This window comes from Indicator indicator, chromosome 1 (assembly GCF_027791375.1).
Source record: "Indicator indicator isolate 239-I01 chromosome 1, UM_Iind_1.1, whole genome shotgun sequence".
NCBI lineage: Eukaryota > Metazoa > Chordata > Aves > Piciformes > Indicatoridae > Indicator > Indicator indicator.
The window spans coordinates 32,173,888-32,200,361 of NC_072010.1; the positions used below are offsets into that span (position 1 = coordinate 32,173,888).

General features: G+C 40.3%; 2 protein-coding genes across 2 annotated transcripts in view; one reads left to right on the forward strand and one right to left on the reverse strand.

The window, feature by feature from the left end:
- GTF2F2 (general transcription factor IIF subunit 2) overlaps nucleotides 1-26,474 on the reverse strand; it is a 102,063-nt gene that overhangs the window by 51,745 nt on the left and 23,844 nt on the right. The window contains exon 5 of the mRNA XM_054384440.1: nucleotides 3,939-4,020. Within this exon, the coding sequence (XP_054240415.1) occupies nucleotides 3,939-4,020 (82 nt within the window). The remainder of the gene's footprint in view (nucleotides 1-3,938; nucleotides 4,021-26,474) is intronic.
- On the forward strand, nucleotides 15,452-16,225 carry KCTD4 (potassium channel tetramerization domain containing 4). The gene has a single exon (XM_054384429.1). It carries the CDS (start codon nucleotides 15,452-15,454, stop codon nucleotides 16,223-16,225), a length of 774 nt encoding a protein of 257 aa, XP_054240404.1.

A 26,474-nucleotide genomic window follows, 5' to 3' on the forward strand; every position in this document is an offset into this window, starting at 1 on the left:
GAATGTTTGGAACACTCCTCTCTCTCCATGCCCTGTCCTTCCCAGTGCAGATAAGCCTCTTGGAGGACCTCTCTCTTTGGGCAGTCATTAACCCCAAGGTGGTTAAACACAGGGATCATGGAATGAAGGTAACAGAAACAAAAATCTCTTAAACCTCAGAAAGATAAAATTAAGGGACAGACAATGCCCCCTCATGGTGGAAAGCTGACTACAGCAAGACTAAGAAAGTAGTCTGGTTCAGGTGGCACTAGCAAGGGTGGATGTGGAACCTGCCTAGGGCAGTGTGGCAGAAGGAAAGGGCAGCCTGCCTATGGTGACATGGATGGCAGGGGCACAAGACTGGTCCAGATAGAGTGTATGCGGTGCAATGAGCTCCGTGTGTAACCCCATCTGTGATACACACCCTCTGTTTCATCAGTTCGTGTGCTACCATTCTTCATCTAATAGGCTTGATGGGGCAAGAGGGGAAGCATAAGCCAGGAAGAGTAGTGTAGGGACAGTATTTTCTGTGACTGCCGCACAGTGAAACCACCCACAGTTGGGAAGAGTCTGACTATTTTTCCCTACAGACAATCCAAATATTTTTGTGTGAGACCGTGAGATCCATTCCCACAAGACAGACATTAGGACAAGTCCTTGGAAGCCATGTATTATTTTCCAGCTAGTTGCAATAGCATCCCCAGAAGTAATTGCAAATGTACAACTTATGACTAAGGTGTCACAAAGAACAAATACATTGTTAAAAATTCTAGGAAATTCAGCATAGCATAAAACTTGACTACTGCAGGAGAGCAGGTGTTTCATAGTGTTTGTTCCTCATCTAGAATGTGAAGTTCAGAAAAATGAAGGAAAAAAAAAGCCAACACACAAATAAACCTGCTAGCATCAAAACTTACAAAGTGGAAAATACCATGTGAAGAGCAAACCCTAGTCTCCCAATTGTAAATAAGTTTTTCCAGAGAATTTGAGAGAGTCCAGGAGGATGGACTCTTCAAGGGGCTGAACAGAATATAAGAGATAAATTTATCCCATTCCATTGGTCTGCAAATTTTCTATATAATCTGAAAGCACAGTTTGTTTTGCCCAGCTTCTTCTGTCTCTTCTACGTCTAACCTTGCTCTTGCTTGTCCTGCTCATTCTTGTTTGGGTTATTGGTAAGAATACTGGCTGGGAGAAGGGAGAGATAATAACTTGTTAGCTGGTACACAGCCCTCTGGGCTTTGTCCAGGGTGGTCTGGACAGGGAGCTAGCTGGGCTATTGTTTCGTTGTATATGTACATATGTATTTGTATATTTATATGTACATATGTATTTGTATATTTAGTTTACTTTTGTACTTAATCTACTTTTGTAAATATGATTTCATTTGATTTCCAAATTCTGAGGAAGTGTCATTATTTACTCAATTCAGGGTAAATCTCCAAACTCCATGTGGTGTAAAACCACCAGTCACATAACGTGTTTTTCATCTTTCTGACTACTTACATCAGCCATCTACATCCTTCCTGTAATAAAATCAAAAGCTGCTCCTTGGGAAAAAATCTCTCCTGTCTGCTAGATTTGACCCATATGTGTCACCATACATGACCCATACATGCTTTCATTACCAATCCTTAAACCCACACATCACATGGCTCTCCCACCTTACTGCTGACAGCCCCATCACAAGACCATCTCCCTTTGTGCTCTCACTGAAGCTTTACAGAGCAGCATGGCAAAAAGTGCCACTCCATGCCTAATACCCATCAGCCAATTTTCTTGACCCAGACAGAGATGGTAAAATTGATGGGATCCCTAGCTGCATTTATTATCAGGAAGGTATATAACCCTTTTGGTCACTACCAGCTCTCAGAAAACAACTGATTACTGTATTACTGTTACTGGAGTGTGCAGCTTAACTTAATTTTCTACTTCTTCAAAATTTGAACCAAATGCATTTATCTTTTATTTCCTTCCCAACTCAACTTACTGTTGTAGCACTTAAAGCCTACACAACAGACTTGCTGTTTTATCAGTATTATTAATTCCACTGTCAGAGATTCTCTCTCATCTAAAATGCAACAGTAAACAGAAAAGTGAATGAAAATGGTTTAATATAACACAGTCCTGTATCTTGTGCTTTATCTTCAAAGCTATCACTTTTTTAAGCACAAATACAGACTGGAAGATACTGAGGGCAGGAGAGAGTAAAGGGAGTAAAAAGTTAGGTCCTATTACTCAAACACCAGACGGTTATTTGGACATAAAACCAATTTCTTCTGAGGCTATAACTGCTAGATCTGCTAAATCTCATGCTGATTCCCACCAGATAAGGTTTTTCAAAACCTTTCTAGTAACAGGCAAAAAGTCTTTAACAACATGGAGAGTTAGAAACTGGGCATACACAGGCCCAACAATTTTTCTAAAGGAAAGAGGGGGGGAAAAGTACCATCATCACATTTCAGCTGCCAGTGCTTCCAAACACAAACCTTGCCTTCACGTTTGTATCTTTGTTATTCCTTTAGGAGTTGAACATGACAAAAATCAAAGACCAGGAGGGGTTGCATGTCTCTGTGTGTGACAGAAAGTAGAATGCTGAAAAATTCAAAGTTTGGGTACTATGTCACTAAGGTTATGGGCTTTGTTTTAGTCTCCTACTGTGGCCTTACCAGAATTAGCTTATCTGAGTAGCTGACAGAGAACTGTGTACAAAATGAAAACAAAAAAAGCACTTGGATCAGATAACCTGTGATTAAAATAAATATGAAGCAAATACATTCCACAGACTGTATTTGTATATATTTTTGAATTTGCCAGATTGAAATGAGCCCTTTCCTAGTAACATCACATTTGCTTTATAATCCGTTTCACACTGATGACAAAACTCATGGTAGCAATAACATAACACAGTCTGAAATGAAGCAGTTCACTGTACGTGAGCAAACTTATGGTGCTGATTTGCCAACAGCTAGAACATAAAGTCTCAGAACTGAATGAACACAACAAGAAAATCCTGAGCAGTTTAGATGACAGAGGAGGTTAATTAAATATAAGATACTGTACATGTAGTATATGAAACACAGAGAACAGATGAGGAATCTGGGCAAAACGTCACTTTGCTTCTTCTGCATTTCTTTTGACAGTTCTAAAACTGGTTATGGATTATTTTCTTCCTGAAATTTCCTGCTTTGCATTTCTCTGGTTACAATCAACTCTCAATTTTAGAGTTATTTAACTAAATCCCATATACATAAAAGATATACATAGGTATTTAATATAATGCACAATTCAATTTCTAATCTAATTTATTACTAGGGAACATCATCAAGTGAATTATCTATATGAGGAAAATTCTAGATACTTTGGTTTAAATTGTCAAAAGCCACTAATCTGAGTGCATGTCTTGTGGTTTCCATGTCACTTCTGATATGGAAAGCATGCCAGTTCAGGTCAAATATTTCCCCCTGAATACTGTTTTGAGCATTCTAAATATCTTTTTGGAAGTACTTTTTATTTAGCACAGCACATTATTAAGTGGAATTTGGATGATCCATACATAAAACCACACTCAGGAACACTGTCCTGAGTAAACCAACGTAAACCTCTAAGTCATCAAGAAAATCAGCTTCAATCACATTTGAACACAGCCACACATTCACACATTCAGGCATGAAGACGCACAATGTGTGCTCTAGCAAGAGCTTTGCACATGATGGAACTGCATCATCCCACCAGACAATACCAGAGGGAGGTACAAGCTCCACACCAGCCTTCATTCCCTCACTACAGTAAATCCACCCCCAGAGCAAGAACTGTTCCCATCCAGTATAAATCCTGCATAAGAATGTGACACATGATCCTACATAAGACCACGATGCTGAAGTCATCCCTCCCTAGTAAGGCAATAATAAAAGCATCAAGGTCAGATCTCACATCCATTGGTAACAGAGCACTCCTACCTTTTCAGTTTCATGTAATTTTCACTAGCTGCAGGTCTGCATTCAGCACGTTGCACCACTATTCCTTCCAAGGAAAGTTTATCTAGAATGAAAAAAAAAAAAAGGCAAAATTGGACACTGAATTAAAACTCACCAACATGGTCAACATTTTAATTATAGTTCACTAACAAAGCATGTAGGAAATATAATGTAATTATAAGTTTTCAAAATCTCAAATTAAGTTCTAAAAGCTCTGCTACTTCAACATCAAATAAATAAGCAGAAAACCCAAGCTTGCACAGCTAATAGGCCCTACACTTACTTATTTTGCCATCAGATGTTTTACATATTACGAACTAATCACTAAGACCAAACATTAAATAAGAGATGGCAACTGCGTGGTTCTCTTTTCTCCAGACTGTTGCACTGAGATGACCTAGGAACTGCTTGCATTGAATACAGTCAGTGACCATGAAAAAATAATCTGCATAATAATCAGCTAATTTCATTCCCATCTTCAGGAGAGTAACCTATTTTAATCTTATTGCAATTTAAAAAATAACTGCTCACTCAAGGAACATAATGCAATGAAGTAACAATACTGCATATTACAGAATTACAGAAACATTCAGGTTGGAAAAGACCCCCAAGATCACCAAGTCCAACTGATAACCCTCCTCTACAAGGTTCACCCCTAAACCATATCCCCAAGCACCACATCCAAATGACCTTTAAACACACCCAGGGATCTAAGACTAGTGGAAAAGAAAACTTGCAGTTAGTAATCTAGGAGATGTCATGCTAAGTTTTAGTTAATACTGCTCTCTGTACATTCACCTCTGCAACACAGTCACTTTGTAGTCCGATGTGAACACCTTCTTGCCCAAAGTGACAACAACTACCAGAGAAATGCAATAGTACTCAATAAAGGTAGGAATGCCTGAAAGTTGCAATTAACTTGATGTAAAGAGGAGTAAGTGATGGTGGCAAACACTTGCTTCTCTACTACAGTGTTGTAGTGCAGTGTGTACGTGTGTGGCAATTTATCCATCCCTTTTGGGCATAACCAGGGCAATATGTGTTAAACAAACACTTCTGGGACAGCTTAGCATTAGCAAGAAAGAACGAGCTTTAATGACTTGATTAGCTCTATTTAAAATGTCCTTCCAAAAGACAGTCTCACCTGGCTGTTGGGGTAGGGTACTGTACTATCACCATCACCTGCAACTTGCAATGCCACAGAAAATAACAGAAACACAAAAGTATCAATGCTGAGTACCACAAGGCATTCTGAGATGCCTCTAATTTTTCCATTGCCTTTTAGGTTGAAATATTACTACATCTGGAAATCTAAATCTGCTCTCCCTGAATAATGCAGAGAGTAGTTCCTTCCACACCATGGATGTTAAAATTATTTAATCTAAAATTTCTTGGTTTGAATTAAATTACGTATTTGAAGGGAGTTAAGAATGTCATGCTTTTCCATGTGGTTTTGAATGAAAAAAAAAAAAGTATTAAAACACTTCTGGTTTACAGATTCCTAAGTTTTATGGTCAGGAGAGACAAACTGGCCAGTCTGCCAGACCCCCTGTGTATCACAGCTAAATTTTATCCTGTTTCTCTTGTACAGAACCTACTTACTTGCTTATGGCTAAAGTGGTACTAATACTGCTGCTTAATTTCTAATATTAATTTGCCTTCAGCTTCTAATAGTTGGTTCTTCTAATGACTTTCTATACTGTGCTAAAGAGCCTTTTAGTACCCTGGTGTTTTCTCCCTTTGAAAGTACTTATACATTGTAATAAAGTCTCTTTGCAATCATCTTTTCAATAAAGAAGTAATTCAAGTTCATGCATTACCTCACCACAAGACATGCATGCCACACTTCAGTCAACTTTAGGTTTCTTATCTGCTCCTTGTTCAGTCTTGCAATGATGTTTTAAGAATATGAAAACCAGAAAACAGATATAATACTACTGCACTGGCCCTATTAAAACCATATATGGAGGTAAAATAGCAGATACAGGAGTCTAAATTACTCTCACCTTACTTAATCTATCAAGGTTACTCAGCAGAACCTCAGAATTCAGCTGAAAGAGGGAGGAAGGGAGACTTTCAGAAGCAAACTGGTCCCATCTCTTTTAGGATTCAATGACCTTCCCTGTGTTGGGGAGGGCAGGTACTGTGGTACGGTTTTGTTTTCGAGGGGTGTGCTTACCTGTGTCCAATGATTTTGCTTCATGCTTAGATGTCTAAAACTGTCTTACGGTCAAACTGCCTCTCAAAAAAATCAAGCCCTGGGGGCTGGTAGAGCTGACTGGCTATTGTATCACTAATACACCTATTGTGAGTCTTTTCTAAACCTTACATTTTGCCTATGTGCCCTGCATTCCCTGTTCCTAGGTGTGTAATTGCCCTTCACATGGGTAAAATGCATTGTCCTTAAAGAGATTCTGTGAATGAAGTGATCCTGATCACACCATGACAGTTCTGTCAGAGTTATTTACTGTCTGACCAGCATTTGTGTCAATCACAACATATTTTATAAGCAGTGATTCTCACATACTGCTGGTCCTTCTTGTTAATCCTCGAGAAGCCCCTCAAACTACAAGCCAAGAGTATTTCTACTAGTAATTGCTTTCTGGTAATTGTCAGTCACTTTTTAATCTTGTTCCATGCTTGTGTTTTTTAATTTTTTAAACATAAATCAGAATGTCATGAGATTCTACATGCTGTGCAATATGAAATGCTAAGCAGGCTGCAAACATGCTGTTACTTTAAACTCCCATCTCCAAAATAAACAAAATCAGGTTTGTTTGACCAGAAAACTTTTAAAGACATATTTGCCAGCATTTGTTATGTTCGAGTGTTTTTTTCACTTATCCAGTGAGGCAGAGGGGCAAGTTCCAAAGGGGGCTCTGGGAGGGTGGTGAGGCTGCCCATGGAAGTTGTGGAGGGCCCCTACTTGAATGTTTTCAAGGCCAGGTTGGATGTGGCTTTGAGCAACCTGATTCAGTGGAAGGTGGCTCTGACCATGGCACAGGGGTTGAAACTAGATGATCTTTAAAGTGCTTTCAAACCCAATCCATTCTATGATCCTATGAAGTTACTGACCTTTTCTGCCTTTTGAACTCCATGACAATTTCCCCCTTACTTTCCATGGTACAGGTTCAAGGATAACAGCCATCCAGCCCAGCTGTCTGAATACCAACACACCGCTGTCAATCTCTTTGCTCTTTGCATAATTTTCCAATTTTTAAGAATCAGGATCAGTGAAACAGATAGCTCCCCCAAACCAACTACAAACCTGCCAATTAAACATGTTTATCCTTAGTAATAGCTCATCTCTGATGTCTTGGCTAATAATTTTTTAATTACCACCGATCTGGATTTGGCTTTTAAAGTTCAAGTCACACAAGGCTGTCTGCAGTCTCCAACAGCACCACCTTGCAGCTAAGCTACCTTGCTGTCAAAGCTCATCAATGGTCCAATAGTCAAGGCTTGTGTCCCACTTTTCCCAGACCCTCTTGGGGATTTTAACACATCCAGAGATTCTAGCAGAATAAATCTGCTAGAAAATGCACACCAATCTCTGGATGCAAGACTGTAGTTGGGGGACACAGTTTTTACCCTCTTTGCAAGCCTAATTAGCCTTCACTCATCACACTCAAGTTCAGAGACTTGGGACTGTTTTCATTTGTTGCAGGACCACAGCTGCAATGAAAGGAATTCCAAAGCGCTGTATGTCTGCCTTGATATTTCCATAGTCACATCAGCTTAAGAGACAAAGGATGAATAAGGCATGAATGTGGTAAATTCCCTGTTAAAAATACCTACTCAAAATAAAGCAAGAAGACTAGCTAAGACCAGAGATTAGAAAGGAAAACAGGTGTTTTTTCGAAGCATCTGACACTCTCAGCTGTTGTATCTGGGGTGGCAGGTACAAGTGCACTGTGAGTGCAGCTCCAGACAGGCTGGTCTGCATAACCCATAGTTTCATCATTAGCTGCCCCATGCATGCTCATGTCAGCCTCCCTGCCTGAATATTCCAGTGCCAATTTATTAAGGAATTTCAATCATTGACTTTTCAGTGAGATGACAGGGAGATACGCTGGGTAGATACTGATTCCAGCTTCCAATCCTGCTGACAATCACCTTCAAAAGAACAGAATAGAGTTAGGATGCTTAAGGCAATCTTAATAAACAGACACTGGGGAAATTTACTGGAATTGTGCAGAAGATGGTCTGGCAGAGGTTGTCTGTTGGGGCTTTTGGGTTTATTTTTATTTTGAGAGGGAGATGGATTTGGTTGGGGACTTCAGTGTGTTAGTTTTCAAGTCTGACTGCACCCAGCTCCAATTTCCAGCCACTGAGTCTTGTTAGACCGCTGACTGTGAAGCTGAAGAATCTGCTGTGGAAGCATTTCTGTCCATCCAAGCATTTATGCACGCTCCACCTTTATCAAGCCTAATAAAAATAAACCATGTTTTGTTGACTCTCCCATTAGGTGCATGCTTCAGCTTCTTAATAATTCTTACTGGCCTGAGAAAGTGCAGTTCATGAACGTCTCTCCTGAGACACTGTTTTTCACAATCAGCCCTGACAGCATGTGGGAGAGGACCCAGAGTTTACCAGGCTCCTGCTCTTCGTGAGCAGTGCCAGGGAAGGAGGAGATGAAGACCTGCCTCAGGATGATTCCCAGGCAGCAGGAAAAAGAGGAAGAAAGTGCAGGAAGGACAGGGTATGGGCACATGTGCCTCCAGCTCCTCACCAGGTAGAAGTTGGTCTGCTGCTTCCTGGCATCCAAGTTGAAAGTCCCAATAGTTCCTGCTGTCTTTATAGGATCATTCTGCAGATTCCCAGGCTATTACATGTGATGGCTGGATAAGGCACAGCCCTCTCCTATACTAGACCTCAGCTCTGCTTTTGTGGCACCTCTCTTCCACTTAAAGGACAGCCTCAAAGCTGGTACCCTTCTCAGACCACCCTTCACTGGTAGCTATGCAGCTAGAGAACAGATTCACCCAGTCTTTACTTGGGACTCCCTTACTTAGGCATCCAAAGATTATGTACTACATTTGTTTTACTGACCACCACACAGAACAATGACCTCATGGTCATTTGTCAATGATGCATTGTACATAGGACAGAGCTTCTGCTCTAATTCTTCTGCAAACATAGGCACCACAACCCCCATCTACAATGTATTCCTGGGCATACTTGTTCATATAAAAATGTTCTAACCAACCATCCAAATGTTTCTGCTTCAGCAATGTATCACCCTATTGATTACATTCTCTGTCCGTATCATCTCCAAACTCCATCAGTAACTATCACCCTCTTGATCACTGACTAAAAATAAACAGAATCAAACTGCAGCAACATTTTGGCAATAATTCACAGAATCATAGAATGTTAGGAGCTGGAAGGGACCTCAAAAGATCATCTAGTCCAACCACCATGCCAGAGCAGAATCACCTATACCAGATCTCACAGGAATGCATCCAGATAGGTTTTGAATATCTCCAGAGAGGGAGACTCCATAAGCGCCCTGGGAAGCCTCTTCCAGTGTTCAGTCACCCTCACAGTGAAAAAATTTTTTGTCATGCTTACATGGAACTTCCTATGCCTCAAATCCATTGCCCCTTGTGCCGTTATCGAAGATAATTTTTGTATAATTAAAGTGAAACTAATATAGTATATATTCTACCTCAAAATGATAAATGAAACATACTCAAAAAGCATCACCTGCTTTGCTGAACAAAATGCAATCAAAAAGGGGGAAAATTTTTGGCACAATCCATTTTCCCTCTACTCATATTGATTAGTATTATATTACTCCCTTAATTTTTAGCTGACTCTGAAGCCAGATGTTTTATTGCTTTTTGTACAGTCCCTTTTTGTTTTTAAATATTTGGGCCATCCAATTCACCTTTCAAAAACTGACCCAGCATTTGCTTTTTCAGTCTTACAGAACTGCAGTGTTCAAAAAATATTAAAAATATCAACAGGAACTTGAAAGAGTGTCTTAGCTCTTTTAAAACTCTTGAATGTAAATGTCAGACTTCTTGGTTTGAAAATGTTCAGTTTTAATCAGCATGTAGAGTTTATCTTCAATAGCTGTGAATCAACATCCTGGAGTTATTATTAGAATGAGAATGTCTATATTACCAACACTTTGAGACAGTAGCTATTGAATGGTTTAACTGTCCAACAACCTGGCTGATTTTCTGTGTTATGACATTAAATGACTAGCAAACTGCCTCAATAACCCAAATAGATTTCATGAGCACGGCTTCCTAACACACTTCAAAACTTCTCTACTTCTTGTAGATGAAATCTCTCCTAATTTCCTTTCGTACTGCAATAAATAAAAGCAGCTGTTTTCTGCAACCCAGGTCATTTTCACTGACAGCAGATTCTCAGTGACACTGATGGCTTGGACACATGAGTAGGCTGAACCATTGGTAAAGCACCAACTTTCCTGCAGTATGCTCCAGCCTTGAATTCTCAGCTCCGTGGCATGCACAAGCTTCCAGACCAGGACTTTCAGGAGGATGACAGAAATTGAGGAGGAGTGAGGTTATTTTTCAGAAGGGAACACTCAGGAAAGAAAGAGGGGTAAATGCCTAGCCTCCTTCTCCTCTGTGGATGATAAATATCAGAAATGCATTTTAAGTGTCTCCAGGACAGCTTGTCTGATCGAGAAGAAACTGAAAAGCTCTATAGACTGCCCTCCTAGTGCAGCCTAAAGAATGAGTAATTTGGAAATGCAGTATACTACCCAGGCACTCACTTAAGTGTGTGCAAGAGTGCCTAGAAAATTTCCTGACTTAATCTGGAACCAAAACAATAGCCTTCCAATTGCTGGATTCTTGTGGTATTCCTTACTTGAATGGCCAATGTCAGCACACAGGTGAAACTAATAATTTGTGAAGCAGCAGTCATAGAATCATAGAATCAGTCAGGGTTGGAAGGGACCACAAGGATCATCTAGTTCCAACCTCCTGCCATGGGCAGGAACACCTCACACTACATCAGGCTGGCCAGAGCCTCATCCAGCCTGGCCTTAAACACCTCCAGGGATGGGGCCTCAACCACCACCCTGGACAACCCATTCCAGGCTCTCACCACTCTCATGGGGAAGAACTTCTTCCTCACTTCCAGCCTGAATCTCCCCACCTCCAGCTTATTCCATTCCCCTTAGTCCTATCACTACCTGATAGCCTAAAAAGTCCCTCCCCAGCTTTCTTGTAGACCCCCTTCAGATACTGGAAGGCCACAAGAAGGTCACCTCGGAGCCTTCTCTTCTCCAGACTGAACAGCCCCAACTCTTTCAGTCTCTCCTCACAGGAGAGGTGCTCCAGCCCTCTGATCATCCTGGTGGCCCTTCTCTGGACACCTTCCAGCATGTCCAGATCCCTCTTGTAATAGGGGCTCCAGAACTGAATGCAGTACTCCAGGTGGGGTCTCAAGAGAGTGGAGTAGAGAGGGAGAATCACCTCCCTTGACCTGCTGGCCACACTTCTCCTGATGCAGCCCAGGATCTGGTTGGCTTTCTGGGCTGCAAGTGCACACTGGTGGCTCATGTTGAGCTTCTCGTCCACCAGCACCCCCAAGTACTTCTCCTCAGGGCTGCTTTCCAGCCAGTCACTGCCCAGCCTGTATTTGTGCTTGGGATTGCCTCGACCCACATGCAGGATCTTGCACTTGGTCTTGTTGAACCTCATGAGGTTGGCTTGTGCCCACCTCTCCAGCCTGTCAAGGTCCCTCTGGATGCCATCCCTTCCCTCCAGCGTGTCTGCTGCACCACACAGCTTGGTGTCATCAGCAAACTTGCTGAGGGTGCACTCAATGCCACTGTCCATGGCACCAACAAAGATGTTGAACAAGACTGGTCCCAGAACTGAGCCCTGAGGGACTCCACTTGTCACTGGCCTCCACTGGGACATGGAGCCATTGACAGCCACTCTTCGGGTGCAGCCATCAAGCCAGTTCTTTATCCATCTCGTGGTCCACCCATCAAACCCATGTGTCACCAGTTTGGAGACCAGGATGTGGTGTGGGACAGTGTTGAAGGCTTTGCTCAGGTCCAGGTAAATGACATCAGTTGCTCTCCCCTCATCCATTAATGTTGTGACTTTGTAATTTGTGAAGCAGCAGTCACTTCAGGATTGCTAGCTACCAACACTGGCAAGCAGCATACTTCAACTGGATATAGCAAAACCCAACAGGTCACTCAAAGTGTGGGTCTAGGGAGGTTCTTCTCCCTCTCTATTCCGCCCTGGTGAGACCACACCTGGAATACTGTGTCCAGTTTTGGGCTCCCTAATTCAAAAGAGACAGGGATCTGCTAGAGAGAGTCCAACGGAGAGCTACGAGGATGATTAGGGGACTTGAGCATCTCCCCTATGAAGAGAGACTGAGAGCCCTGGGGCTATTTAGTCTTGAGAAGAGAAGACTGAGAAGGGATCTGATCAATGTCTACAAATATCTGAGGGGTGGGTGTCAAGTGGAGGGGGCCAAGCTCAGTAATAAGACAAGGAACAATGGATGAAAACTTGAACACAGAAGGTTTCACCTCAACATGAGGAGAAATTTCTTTACAGTGAGGGTGACAGAGCACTGGAACAGGCTGCCCAGAGAGGTTGTGGAGTCTCCTTCTCTGGAGACTTTCAAAACCCACCGGGATGCATTCTTGTGAAGACTACCCTAGGTGATCCTGATTTTGGCAGGGGAGTTGGACTCAATGACCTCTGGAGGTCCCTTTCAACCTCTAACATTCTGTGATTCCATGAAACCACACACAACAGCAAGTTGCTCTGTCTCAATCCAACTGGGAAGCAAATAAGATCTGGGATACACTGGGCTTGTATCAGCTATCAAATGCCTGGTGTACTAACACAAAGACTCTCAGAGCACAAGAATGGTCAAAGTCTCTTAACTTGACTGCAAGAAATGATTGCATACCCTTACCAAAAAGAAGTCTTGAATGATCTTCCAGTGCATGGACAGAAGAAAGGAAATCCAGTTCCAATAGGTATAGCTATAACTCCAGAAAATGGCTACATTAAACCATTCCACTAAAACTACATGCACTGCACTATCACATGTATCACCAAGTGCAAAGAAGGAGGGCTGTTGGGAGAAGCTTTCTTGTAGTATGGCACAGAATGTGGAAAATTCTCACAGCAATATGCCAGGCTCTAAACTTGTGTTACAGACTGCCAGCTGTGCGAAGAACAGTTACATGCGTTTGTGGTGATGAAAATTTTAAACTAGTTCTACGTTTTTCAAGTTTCAAAGGTTTAAATGTAAATATTCATGATCTCCACAGAGTGTATTTTCCACATCAAATCGATCTTGAATATTTTATCATACAAGCCACTAAACTGATTTTGCATGATCTTTCAGAGAATACTTACTGCTTCAAAAAAAGTGGAAAATTTCAACTGCAAGTGTTAGAACATTGAGAAGATGACAGATGTGAAAAACAAAGTGAGCAGATACTGCTCTGTAATTGCTGTCTCTGGAAATGTAGACAGCTTAGCTGGCCATGAAAAAGTTAATATCTTTTATAGATCTCAGCTCTCCTTGGAAATCCCCACATATCTGTGCCTGGACATGGCTCATTCAGCTTCAAAGTATTTTGAGATCACTGTGTAAGATGAAAGTGCCACAGAAATAATTTTTCTTAGGGTTTAACAGCCACTAAGATAGTTCAACAGTGTAGCTATGCACAATCTAAGCACACTTACTGAATTTTCCATCACTAAGCTAAATGATACTCGAAACTAATTGGCTCTTTAATTTTCTCAATTATCCACTCAATAATTGTGAAAGGAGTTAATTTTGAAAAAAGCCTAAATGTTTAAACATTAGAAACCGGTTGAGATCTTTGTGACTGGAGTTGTGCTAAACATAGCAATGGCATCAAAGAGTTAAAATTAAACCCATGACTAACTCCTGATAAATCAAATCTAATGAATAGTATCTGCTTAACATATCACACACAGCAGCAGAAAAATTCAGCGTATCAGTGCTAGGGATACCCTTGCAAGGAGAATAGCAAGTAAAAAAAAAAAGTGCATTTCTTTCTATTAGATTGAGTTAAAGAAATATTACAGTGATGACTCTACAGTATCGATAAACAGCCTTAGAGACTGTGGGCGTGGTAGAAATAAAATATTTAGAAACGAAGTGGAAGAATTGACAGAAGAATAATCTGACTTTTCACTGCTAATCAGGCAAAGCAGGAGAATATCTACCTCTAAAGTGAAAAATACATCTTGCAAAAGATGGGACTTCCTCTCCAGGTCCAGCCCAAGGTAAGCGCTCGCTCTCGCCTGTGCCGGGGAATGCATGCTGCGGCTCCCACCCGCTCCCCAAGGAAGCACACAGAGATGTGTGGAGAGCTTTCCCTTTCCTGCTCCAAGCTGCAAGTGTTTAAAGGGGAAACCTTTTCTTAAGAGGCAATAGAAAGCAAGCATGAAAGCACAGATTCATGGAGAGAAGACAGCCATTTGAATCAAGTGTGCTCTGCCGATGTTTCCCCCCTCCCCATATCCAAGTGTTGCTAAGCTATAACGTTATGTGATGTTCAAAGCTATCTGTAGGCACACTAACCCTTTGTTCTGCAGGGCAGATGAGTTGTTTTCTATAGAGAGGGAACAAACTGATACTAGACAGCCTTAGCGACTTAAAAAAAAAAATCACCAATATAAACAGTAATCTTCTCTCTAAAACAGTTTTCGTCTGTGGCAAAAAGTGAAACCTAATCAGGCTGCAGTTGTTTTGTTGGTGTGGATACTCCCATTGACTGCAAATGGGAGCTTTCACCACAAACTTAAAGCAGTCAAATCAACAAGTCCCTCAGTATCACTTCCAGAGTATCTTCTGTGAAAATATCTTACCACTGCACACGTGTTTGATAAACGAGGAATCTGTATGTGCACACACTCCACAGACAACACCCTCCTTCTACAGGGAGACCCTGCCTTTCAGGGTTGTCCTGATGCATCAGGTACTGTAACTGACACAAAAAAAATGTGAAAAGATGCTTTGTGAAGATTAAAATTCTTGAAACATAAATGAAGCTGTCTGTTTAACACTGTAAGCACTAAACGTGATTTGGCCAGCAGATGCTACAAAATACATCATAAAGCATTAAAAATAGGGTGTTATTTAGAATAGCAGTATGCATTTCTGTGAATAGCCTCCAAAACTATGCAAACTTCTTACACTTAAAGAAAAAGACCAACAGTTGTTATGCCCTTCTTCCCTTACACAGTTAAATGCAAATTCTGCTTTACAGTCATACTCCTGATATCGCCCTGCATACACAGCTGACACGCCACCTACTGCAAACCCGAGCTGACAGTCGGAGCAATGCTAGCAGCATTTCCATTCCAACATCGTGCCGGAGCTGTATAAAGGTGCTTTTTTAAAAATTAAAAGAAAAAAGATATAATAAATATCTTTGCAAGCTGACAAGCATAAAGCAAGATAGCTGGCGTTTTGTTTTAGATTTGATAATGGAGAAAAAAATAAACAGAAGAGAAAATGAATGTGAAGAAAAACAGAGCAACTCTGAAGGCTCTGAGCAAGACAAGGACTATAAAACATCTCTGATTACTCTGAATGTTGGTGGCTATCTATATATCACACAAAAACAGACACTAACCAAGTATCCAGATTCTTTTCTGGAAGGGATCATAAATGGAAAAATAATGTGCCCATATGATGCAGATGGTCATTATTTCATAGACAGAGATGGACTCCTTTTCAGACACATTCTCAACTTCCTACGAAATGGAGAACTTCTTCTACCAGAAGGGTTTCGAGAAAATCAACTTTTGGCACAAGAAGCTGATTTTTTCCAGCTTAAGGTACTCTCGGATGCAGTGAAATCAAGGTGGGAGAAGGAACAGCTAGCATCTCGAGAGACTACTTTCCTGGAAATAACTGACAGCCACGACCGTTCCCAAGGACTTAGAATCTTTTGTAATGCTCCTGATTTCATTGCAAAAATAAAAGCCAGAATTGTACTGGTGTCCAAAAGCAGGCTGGATGGATTTCCAGAAGAGTTTTCAGTATCTTCAAATATTATTCAATTCAAGTACTTCATAAAGTCTGAAAATGGTACACGACTGGTACTGAAGGAGGACAACACCTTTGTCTGCACCCTGGAAACTCTTAAGTTTGAGGCTATAATGACGGCTTTAAAATGTGGATTTAGACTGATGACCAGTCTGGATTGTTCAAAAGGGTCGATTGTTCACAGTGATGCACTTCATTTTATCAAGTAATCACAGAAGCAGAGGAAATGAGCATGCAGCCAGTAAACCTTGACCTGCAGCCTCCTGGCACCACAAATAACGTATCTAACTAGCCTTGTACCACAGAGATCGGCTACTAATCAACTGATGCGAGCTAATGGTATGTAAATCTCATAATGACATCCATCTCTGGCTTACTTAAGCTGAAAGAAAATTCTATGCCTGAATTTAATAAAAATTATCTGCTAAACATTGTAAGCACAGATTGAATGTTTTATGCTATTTGTAGTATCTGTTTTCTCCATGCTGTCTTTCGACCAGCTGAATTTTTGTGTACTTGTATGACTAACATGCATAGACCACACTGCTCTGATGAACAGCAGTGAGAGTATTTCCACATAATAAGCAAGCTTAAAATATGTTTTGCTTACAAAAATTTCAGACTGGATTTTAACTGGAATAAATGACTTTGAATGTTTATTAGTGTTTATGCTAATCTATTGTACTGAATTTTTGGGGGAAAAAAAAGAGATCAGCTTGATTTTAAAGTTAAATGATTTCTCAAGTGACTTAAAATCAAATTTAAAACTGTGTTACTACATTAATAACAATTGCCAAAAACATGTAAACCAAACAAATAATGCTGGGGGGGGGGGATACTTTTGTTATGGGAAACTAGTTGCTTCTGCACGGAATGTTAAAATTTTCTAATTACATATACATATCAAATGCTTAATAAAAATATTTCAAAGTTTCATGTAACAGGGTTTCCAGTAATGACCTCCTACAATAGTGAAGTCACTACTTCCTACTAATCATTTGTGCTTGTAAAGTCAATGCTTACTAAAAGCAACTAGTACTATCAGTTTTGAACAGACCACCACTTAAGATGCATCACTCTAATACCCTCTTCATCTTCACTAGTTATCAAATCTTCCTATTTATATGTTAAAGCTTTAATAGTTTCTATGGAACAACAGAAACCAATGTAACCACCAGCACTGCAGATCAGTCACTCCACAAAAGCAGACTGAAAAATCATCATAAAATGCAAAAAGAAGCTGTACTAACTCTTACGTTTAAGTCTTGTCCATCATTGAACCCAACCATCACTCATAGCTCATATATAACCAAAATTCAAGCAAAATGCTATTAAGGAGAAAAAAAACACTAACAACAAAACAATCAAGTAGTTTCTCAACTTTCCAAAAACATCAATATTGTAGAGAAAAAAAAATAAAAGTGCTAGGAGTGTCAACAAAATGCCATAGAATCCATACTAGAAGTGACAACTGAGGAAAAGAGCTAACACAGGACAGGCTGAGAAGAGTTTTTTTCCGCATTTTAGAGGGAACAAATCCATCTTATGCACAGTCATTTGGAATGCAAATGCAAGGTACACTTATCCTTCTATTTCACTAGTAACTTACAACAGGTGTTGTTAACTAGGTCCCTCACCAGAGATGAATTGAGAGAGGGACTCTGCATCTCCAGAGCAGGCAGGAGTGACTGAAGCACATTGCACTATGATTTTACCAAATGGGGAAATCCAGCCTCTACAGAATACTCCATCAGAATGAACCCACTGTCTAAAAAGTAGGATCATAAAGGATGTGGTTCCAAGTGGAACTTTTTCAAACTGAGCTGTTTAAAAATCAGATCACTCTACATTTTAGGCATGCAAGGTGAAGAACTGTTCACATATCCCAAGACTTACTCTGAGTTTGTCCAAATGCATTAACTATCTACAAACAAAAGACTCGTAGTAAAACACAGTTCTTTAAACATGTGTCAATCTCCCTCCTTTCCTGCACAAGTTATTTCAAAATGGGTACCTTCCAAAAATTCCTCAGAAACCACTCATCTTCCATATATGAGACTTCTGTGAAAAGTAACCATAAAACCTCCCCTAAAAGAAATGCCAAATCCTGCTCCTCTTTCTAGGATAAGAACAAGCAAACACCATCACACAGAACACTTACATGAAAAACCCTTTGTGGACACAATTCTGTAAATGTGCAAGTGACAAGACAATCTGAAAAAGCTCCATAACAAATCTATATGTTTTGAAGAAGCTCTGGGTGCTGTCAAATACACAGCCTGCATCAGCACAAAGCCTGGAACAAGCTGTTGCCAGCAGGATGTCAAATCATTCATTTTCATTTAGACACTTTTAAACACTTCACATGTAATAGAAGTTTGACTGAAATTTAAAATGTCACCACAGTTTAAAAGAAAAATACAACAAAAAATTATTTCAAACAGAAATTCAAAAGAAAAAAAACAACAAAAAAATATTTCAAACAAGTAATATACTTATATCTGAATTAAAATACACTGTGGTAGCTTGGCTTTGAGTTGGGCTCTTAAGACACTCAATACCAAGAAAACATTAGTATTCTAGTATCAGAAAGCAGTAGCAGTTTTTCATCATGGCATGACTGTACTCATGAAAACATAGTAGAGAATTTGATGGGTTTGCATTTACTACAGAAAATACTTTCGGAATATAAACTATTCACAAGCTGATAATCACAGGCAAGATTCAAATCAAACTATTCTATGAATGTGTGTGTGTATATATATATATATATATATATATATATATGAATATATCTATTCTTTGAAGATTTACTGGAAAGCTTTTATTTGCCAGGCCTTTGGTTCAAAGTGCCTACTTCCCTCTTATAAAAGAATAAACCTATATTAAAGAAAGAGCATTTGAAACTTTTTTTTAAGTGAAAAATGTACATCTCTAATAATTACTAAAATTAAATCAGTGGTTTGGTTTTTTAAAAAATTTAAAACTCACGGTAGGTTAAGCACTCTTCACTGTTTTTTTTTTTTTATTTCTGTGTAGATAACACTGACATATGTGGCAGACATGTAAAGTCATCCACTACAACACTAACTTCAATCCTGTCATCTTTTCCCATTTTCATGAGTAGTCATGCATTTCTGTTGTCAGGGTTTGAAATTTTTCCATGCCATCACTGATCAAAGGCATGTCACTCAGCTGTTTAATTCACATAGCAGGAACAGAAGGAATATGGGGATGACAAAATCCCCTGTTCCACTAACTCATCCATTGTATCACCTACAATCAATATGCTTCAAACTAGCTATAAACCTGAATAATTTTTCAAACCAGGGTGGGGGAGTGTTTTGCTTTGATGTAAGGGAAAAAAAAGAACAATGCTGTGCATGTTTCCTTTCTACCTCATAAACATATTCAATATAACATAAATACATTCTGCATATGTTCATTCACTCAGGTAGATGCTTGTGTTCCACTGCTGTAGGCTGTGCCAGAAAAAGGTCCTGAGTTATTTATACATCAGTTATCTTTTCTGTCTTTTAAGTTGAAATTGTATGTTTAACGCTACTAGAAAATTAAGAAAGCTGCAATGTAAAGTGCTTAAGTCACAAACACTAACAATTGTTCCAACATTACTTGGAATGTGATGTGCATGCAAAATAATTCTACTAATCTTTCTCTCATTAAGAGCTGGATCAGAATGAACTTACCCTAACAGTACTACGAGGACTTTCTTCAGGAAAGAATTGCAATTTCCATACTTTCTCTGATCTTCAATTGCCAGGGTAGGAGTAAAAAGGAACTTCCTTCTTTTTCCTCAAGGGAGAACCTAAACTGCTCCCGTGCAGGTCAGCTCCTCTTGCCTCCCTGCCCATCTTCTTGGGTGAGAAAAAGGGGCATCAAGCACACAAAGGCAGTTCTAGGCAGGACTGACCCTCATTCACCAAAATGAAAGAATATCTGTGCACCTGTGAGTTTCCTGAACTTTCCCTTAAGAAAGACCAGTGCCAAACCGACAAAAGCACGCATTGTATTCCTTCCTCCCACACTTGTACATCGATTTTTATCACTCTTCTATCACACTTGGCCGTACACTGGCATAGTTATCACCTATTTGGGTTTTTTTCCTACATGAAGACAAAATGTAAGAGTGGCTGCAATACGTCAGACAAAGGTCTATCTAGCTCAGTGTTCCCTGGTGACTGTGAACTGCTTCCATTCCCTGGTCCTTCACATCTCCAGGCAGAAACCCCATTTTTGATCCTTTGACGATCACATTTTCCCCCTTATCTTGTCTTACCCCCCATTATACAACTACTTTTCACTTTTCTTTCACTATACACCTCCCTTTCACCAGCAGGGCTGTGGGGCTTTGCTATGATTGGGCAGCAGCATGATTCAAGAAATCAGTAAAGACAGCGGACAAAAAGAGATGCCTAGGAAAAAAATATAAGAACCAGAAAAAAATACATGATGATGATTCCCTTGAAATATTCCATCTCCACCAGAGCCAGAGGTGGTTTCTTGGTATGGTAGCCTTGATGCTGTGAGCCAAGGTGAAATCACAGCCCCACCTGTAGACCTTCAGTACCTGCTCCCCCATTGACCAGTGTTTCACAGCAAACACTCACATCTTGGTTTTAATCATGTTTTTGCAGTCATACCTGTTACAATTGTGTAAGTCACAATTGGTCACTTCTTTTCTACAGTAGTTAATATTTCCTTAAATCTTAAAGAAAGGGGAAAATTACTTCATCATTTGCAGCAATCAGTGGCATTGTTAGTTTCACCTCTTACTTAAAAGCATTAGAAGGTTTCCATTCAGTAAGATGGGAACAGTTTAAGAAAATTATCTTCCCCCTTCTCTCCTCATCGGTGTCAAAGCAGAAGAAGGACAGGCAAACACACATTACAATTTCAAATGGCAGTGCCTCATCCATAAATTTATTTGCATAAGTATTGTGTTGCCCTAATTCTCTTGACTAATGAATCAGGATTGGGGATGAAGGGGAGGAGTCATCTTGGGTCTATGACAAAATAAGTATTATTTTCTTAGGCTAGAATTATTTCATCTTTGATAGATTACTATTGGCTAGCCCTAATTTTGTCTCCTGTTCTGCAACATAAGGCAGAAATTTAGATTGACAGGAAAACAACTACTAGTTAAAAAACTAAAGGTGTTTTCATTTGGAGAGATAAGCTTGCATAATTTCCTATGCTTACAGAAAAGCAACCCATAAGGCATGAGACATTCATGATCAGAAAATTAGCATTATGGGATTTAATTACTTCTGAAACAGACATTCTGTAAGTCCTATGTATCAATACATCACACAGAACATTGTCTCAAAACACTGTCTCTACAAATCATCGTCATTCACTACAAAATGTCAGAAAAGAAGTGTGGCAAGGACTGGGGAAGGTGGGAGGGAGATGTATGATGACACCTGAGGAACATGGATGAGCAAGCACTCAGAAAAAGAAAGCCCAGTTGCCTGCCTTTCTGAAAGAAATCACATCATAGTCTGTAGAACCAGACAGTTGATTCCTTTTCCTAAAAATGTGTGTTGTAGGAGTACCACACACAGCTGAAGCTACAGTCTCCCAAAAAGCTCTTTCTGTCTGTGTTGGCAACAGTTTAACATCCTGGTCATTATCATTTAACACCGTGTTGGATCTTCTTAAGCTTCAGAAAATAATACTGTTCTGTTGCTTCAGAAATAAAGATGTTCACAAAACCCATACAATAATTAGAGCTGTAAACAGCAGCTACTCATTTAGAACCCTCTTAGGGTGTGATGATATGCAAGTTCAACATGTTAAGGTTTCAAAATCAAGCAGTTAGAAGACAACTCTTAAAAAATTGAGCCATTCAGAAGATCTGTAAACTTCTGATAATGCTACAAATGAGTGAAGAATTCTCTTGTTTACGGGTAGTGTGATTTTGGAGGACATAACCTTAGTTTATACGGAGTTCATGAAACCTGCCATCTTTCTGGATATTAAAAGGGGATTCCTCTAGTTCCACCCCAAGATTTATTTCATTTACCTTAAAAACTGTATCTCTACATTTTTCCAGGTTACATAATTTTTTGCCTTTGACACCATACCTCACCCTAAGTTTTCAACAGCAGCTTTGTTCCAAGTATGGAAAGCCTGGCCAAAAGGAGGTGGTGGGTTTTCTTGCTCACATTTCCTGAAGGAAGATTTGGAATCCTGTGTAAGGGGGTGGCACTTCACTAGCTGCAGGAGCACATCAAGGAGATGAAAATTCAGATTTAAAAGCCCAAGGCTGCTTGCTAGGGAAATGCCTCAGGAAAATGAGGATCCAAGGGGCTTGCTAGAGCCATGGACCAGATGCTCATGAAACTTGCAGTGCTGAACTCCCTGAGCAGTGAGGACAAGGAAGGAGCAGTGTGATGGGAGAGCCTACAACACCTGAGCACTAGGAGATGAAGAAGAATGCTGAGGGTCTTTGGCAGTGACCATAATCTGGGGACTTTGGGGTTATGGAGAAGGCACAGATGCCAACACAGTGCAACACTGAGATTGTACAATACAAGTAATGTGTAATTATCCTGAAATTACAAAATTTAAAGTAATTTTAAAAAAAAATCTCTTTTGGCTTTTCATATGTCAGGTTTCAGACAATTTTCTTGTTCTGTAGCAGAAGTCAGAGGAACAGAAAGATTCATTTTTTCCAAAATTTGTTAACAGAAAACCTTGACCTACAAATCGACTGCTGTAGCTCCACAGAAAGCTGCTTGTTATCTCAAAAGAAGTTCTTGATTTTGTACTACGGTGTACAGATGAAGAAAAAGAACATGTCAGAGGTGGTTACAGACTCTCTCAATTAGGAAGAAGAATTAAGCAAACAAACTAGCAATGAACAGGCTAAGCGTCAAAAAACACAAACAGAACAAGCAAGTGTAGCACCAAACCCAGTCATTTATTGCCTCTCTACTACTTAAATAAAGCCTTTGGCAAGTATTAGGGATAAAGCAGTATATTTTCTCATTGCTGAAACTGGTAATCTCAGGGGAGACAAATTAAAGGTCCTGCAAGCCAGGCTGATAAGAATCAGCTAAACAGAGAAAAAGGTACTGTTAGATTAGGAGTCTGATCAATACTAACTTTATCTAAGGTCTGCACCATTGCCAGGTCTTGTGATATTTCCAACTCGTTCTCTAAAATGAACAGCAAATAGTGTTCTTTTCCAGCAGAGCAGGAATCTAACGTGTAGGTGTTTTATGCCTTCTCATATTATGATCAAAGTCCAACTCTGTAACTTTTCTGCCATGCACAGATGATGATTTTAGGGTTTGCTCACTAGAGTACAGTGCAGAAATCCCAAAGACAACCTGCATGAGTAAGACAATATGCTGCAGCACAGTTACATGGTGTTCCTGATCCTGTATCACCACAGCTGTTGGCAAGATGTGGGAACTGGAAGAGCCTTACAGCTCAGAGAGAGTATCTAATGAGCTCTGCTAGACTGTTTCCAGACTCAATCAAATAGAAAGATCTGTGCTGCAGCCTTCAAAGTTCTCACAGTTAGCAAAAGCAAAGGTAAATGACTACATAAAACCTTAGAAGAGCTACTCTTGCTTTTGCCTTCATTACCTTTCTCCTCAAAAGTTACTTCCATGGTTAGAAAGAAAAAACTTCAATTAGCCCTGATGCAAGCTGTATTATTTGGGGAGGAGGGGAAGAAATGCAGGGGTGAAATGGGCTGGAAATCAGAGCCTGAGAACAATAGTACAGGACCAGACTAAAGGTCTGCTTTGCCCAACATTGCAACTCCAGCAAGGTGGCCAAAAGCAGATACTTACAAAGGAGCCTAAGGACAGAGCAGCCATGTATGATTCTCCTACTGAGTATGCATCCCAGTGTCCACCAGGCTTTTGTGGCATGGCGTCTCTTAAATCAGATGTCCTCTCAATCTTAGTACCTTTTGATGGATTTTCTTTCACGTATCTCTTTGGTCTCCTCTAAGGTTGTGTAAGCCTTTAGCAAATACCACCTTCACATTCACATCTTCTGGCAAGGAATTTAACAGCTCAATTACATTCTGAGTACAGAACCATCTCTTTTTATTTACTTTGAAACTGCCTCCTGCTAGCTTTACAGCTGCTACACACCAGTCTTGTACTGGCCAAGGCAGTAAGCATTTGATCTCCTTCTGCTCCTTTGATCCATCATTCAAGGCTCCAATTTGCAATACTGCAAAGGTCTGAACCCATCAAACGTGATCATGCTGGTAGGCGAGTGAACTGCAATAATCAGCAAAATCCCTCTCAGAAGACAAACAATTTGCGGAGCTGTGATTTGTGATGCCAGGCACAGATCAAATTCCTGAGATTTCTCAAGAGTCAGAACAAAAACTCCAATAAAAGCCAAAACTATGCCTCTGCTTAGTGCAAAACTTTGATAAGCTGGACATGGAGAGCACTAAAGGACAGAACAGGCTCATAGGATTAACCTCCACTATTTTAGATCTGGTTCTGTTCTCAGGATAGAGACTGCAAGACAATAAATGCATCAGTGCTGCTCAGGCAAACAGAAAAACTAAAATATTCATACAATATACTAAAATAAACAGCCAGATCCTCAGAACAGTAAGACCATTTCTGCAAATTCTTTAAAAATTTAACTCCTGTTAATGCTGACCTACATTAAATCCATACTCTTTTTGCTGTTCTACCAGTGCACCTTCCTTGTTTCTCCACAATACTTACGCTAACCATTATGATAGACATATACCTCAAAGCAGGAACCATACTTTCTTTGTGTGCTTTAACAGCTACAAATGGAGTCTCATTACTTCTTACGGATCCTGGAAAACTACTGGGAATCTTGTATTTTAAGTCTTGATGCATTTATCTCTCAACAAACCCAGTTACATTTCCATGACAAAAACTGTTTCTGAGGCTTGAAAGCAGCAGATTCCATAACTTATCTTTAAGATAAAAGTTTAGTGTTAAAGATAACTTAACTAAGTTATCTTTTAGCACTAGTATTTAGATTAAGAATTACTCTAGCTGATGATAATTTTTGAGTTAGAGTTTCACCTGTGACATATAATTAATGTATGTTAACAGGTTTAAAGAGGTTGAAGTCAAACGTGCATTTAGCAACTTTACACAGTCTTGTGTCACACGTAAGAACTCTAAGTTGATTTTACTGCATGCAGTTCATAGAATCATAGAATCAGTCAGGGTTGGAAGGGACCACAAGGGTCATCTAGTTGCAACCCCCCTGCCATGGGCAGGGACACCTCACACTACATCAGGCTGGCCAGAGCCTCATCCAGCCTGGCCTTAAACACCTCCACAGATGGGGTCTCAACCACCTCCCTGGAAAACCCATTCCAGGGTCTTGCCACTCTCATAGCAAAGAACTTCCTCGCATCCAGTCTCCCCACTTCCAGCTTTATTCCATTCCCCCTAGTCCTGTCACTACCTGATATCCTAAAAAGTCCCTCCCCAGCTTTCTTGTAGGCCCCCTTCAGATACTGGAAGGCCACAAGAAGGTCACCTCGGAGCCTTCTCTTCTCCAGACTGAACAGCCCCAACTCTTTCAGTCTGTCCTCATAGGATAGGTGCTCCAGCCCTCTGATCATCCTGGTGGCCTTTCTCTGGACACCTTCCAGCATGTCCATATCCCTCTTGTAAGAGGGGCTCCAGAACTGGATGCAGTACTCCAGGTGGGGTCTCACCAGAGCAGAGTAGAGGGGAAGAATCACCTCCCTTGACCTGCTGGCCACACTTCTCCTGATGCAGCCCAGGATCTGGTTGGCTTTCTGGGCTGCAAGTGCACATTGACAGCTCATGTTGAGCTTCTCATCTACCATCAACCCCAAGTCCCTCTCCTCAGGGCTGCTCTCCAGCCAGTCCCTGCCCAGCCTGTATTTGTGCTTGGGATTGCCTCAACCCAGATGCAGGAGTGCATTGCGCTTACACTGAATTTCAAATATTCCAACACATATATAATCAACATCTGATTTTTTTTTTTTATTACTGTAACATCAAAAAACGAAGTGAGTGTGCTCTACAGACAATTGAAGTGTTATATATTTGTGGCTGTAGTCAAACATGCACATTCATCATTGGAAAACTTTTAATACCAAGTTCACAGTATATTGTCTACACCAGCTCAGACAATTTATTCCTTTTACCAAAAGTCAAATCAGAAATGGTCCCAATGGTACCTCTCACTTCACTAAAAGGCATTTGTATTGACAGGTTTGAGGAAAAGAGATGACTAACACCATGTCCTAAAGCACCTAAAGGCTGCTATTTGCTACAAACTTACAAAGACTAAGTGGTGAAATTTTGATACAACGGGAATTCGATTGGCTTGAAGAAGGTTCTTGAATTCTTAAAGAAAAAGGTTCATTTGTGTACAGAGCTAACACCACCACCACCCCACCCCACACCCCCATCCCCAGTAGCAATACCA

Excerpts from the sequence above, each read along its gene's own strand:
- KCTD4 (XM_054384429.1), top strand. The coding sequence starts at position 15,452 with ATGGAGAAAAAAATAAACAGAAGAGAAAATGAATGTGAAGAAAAACAG.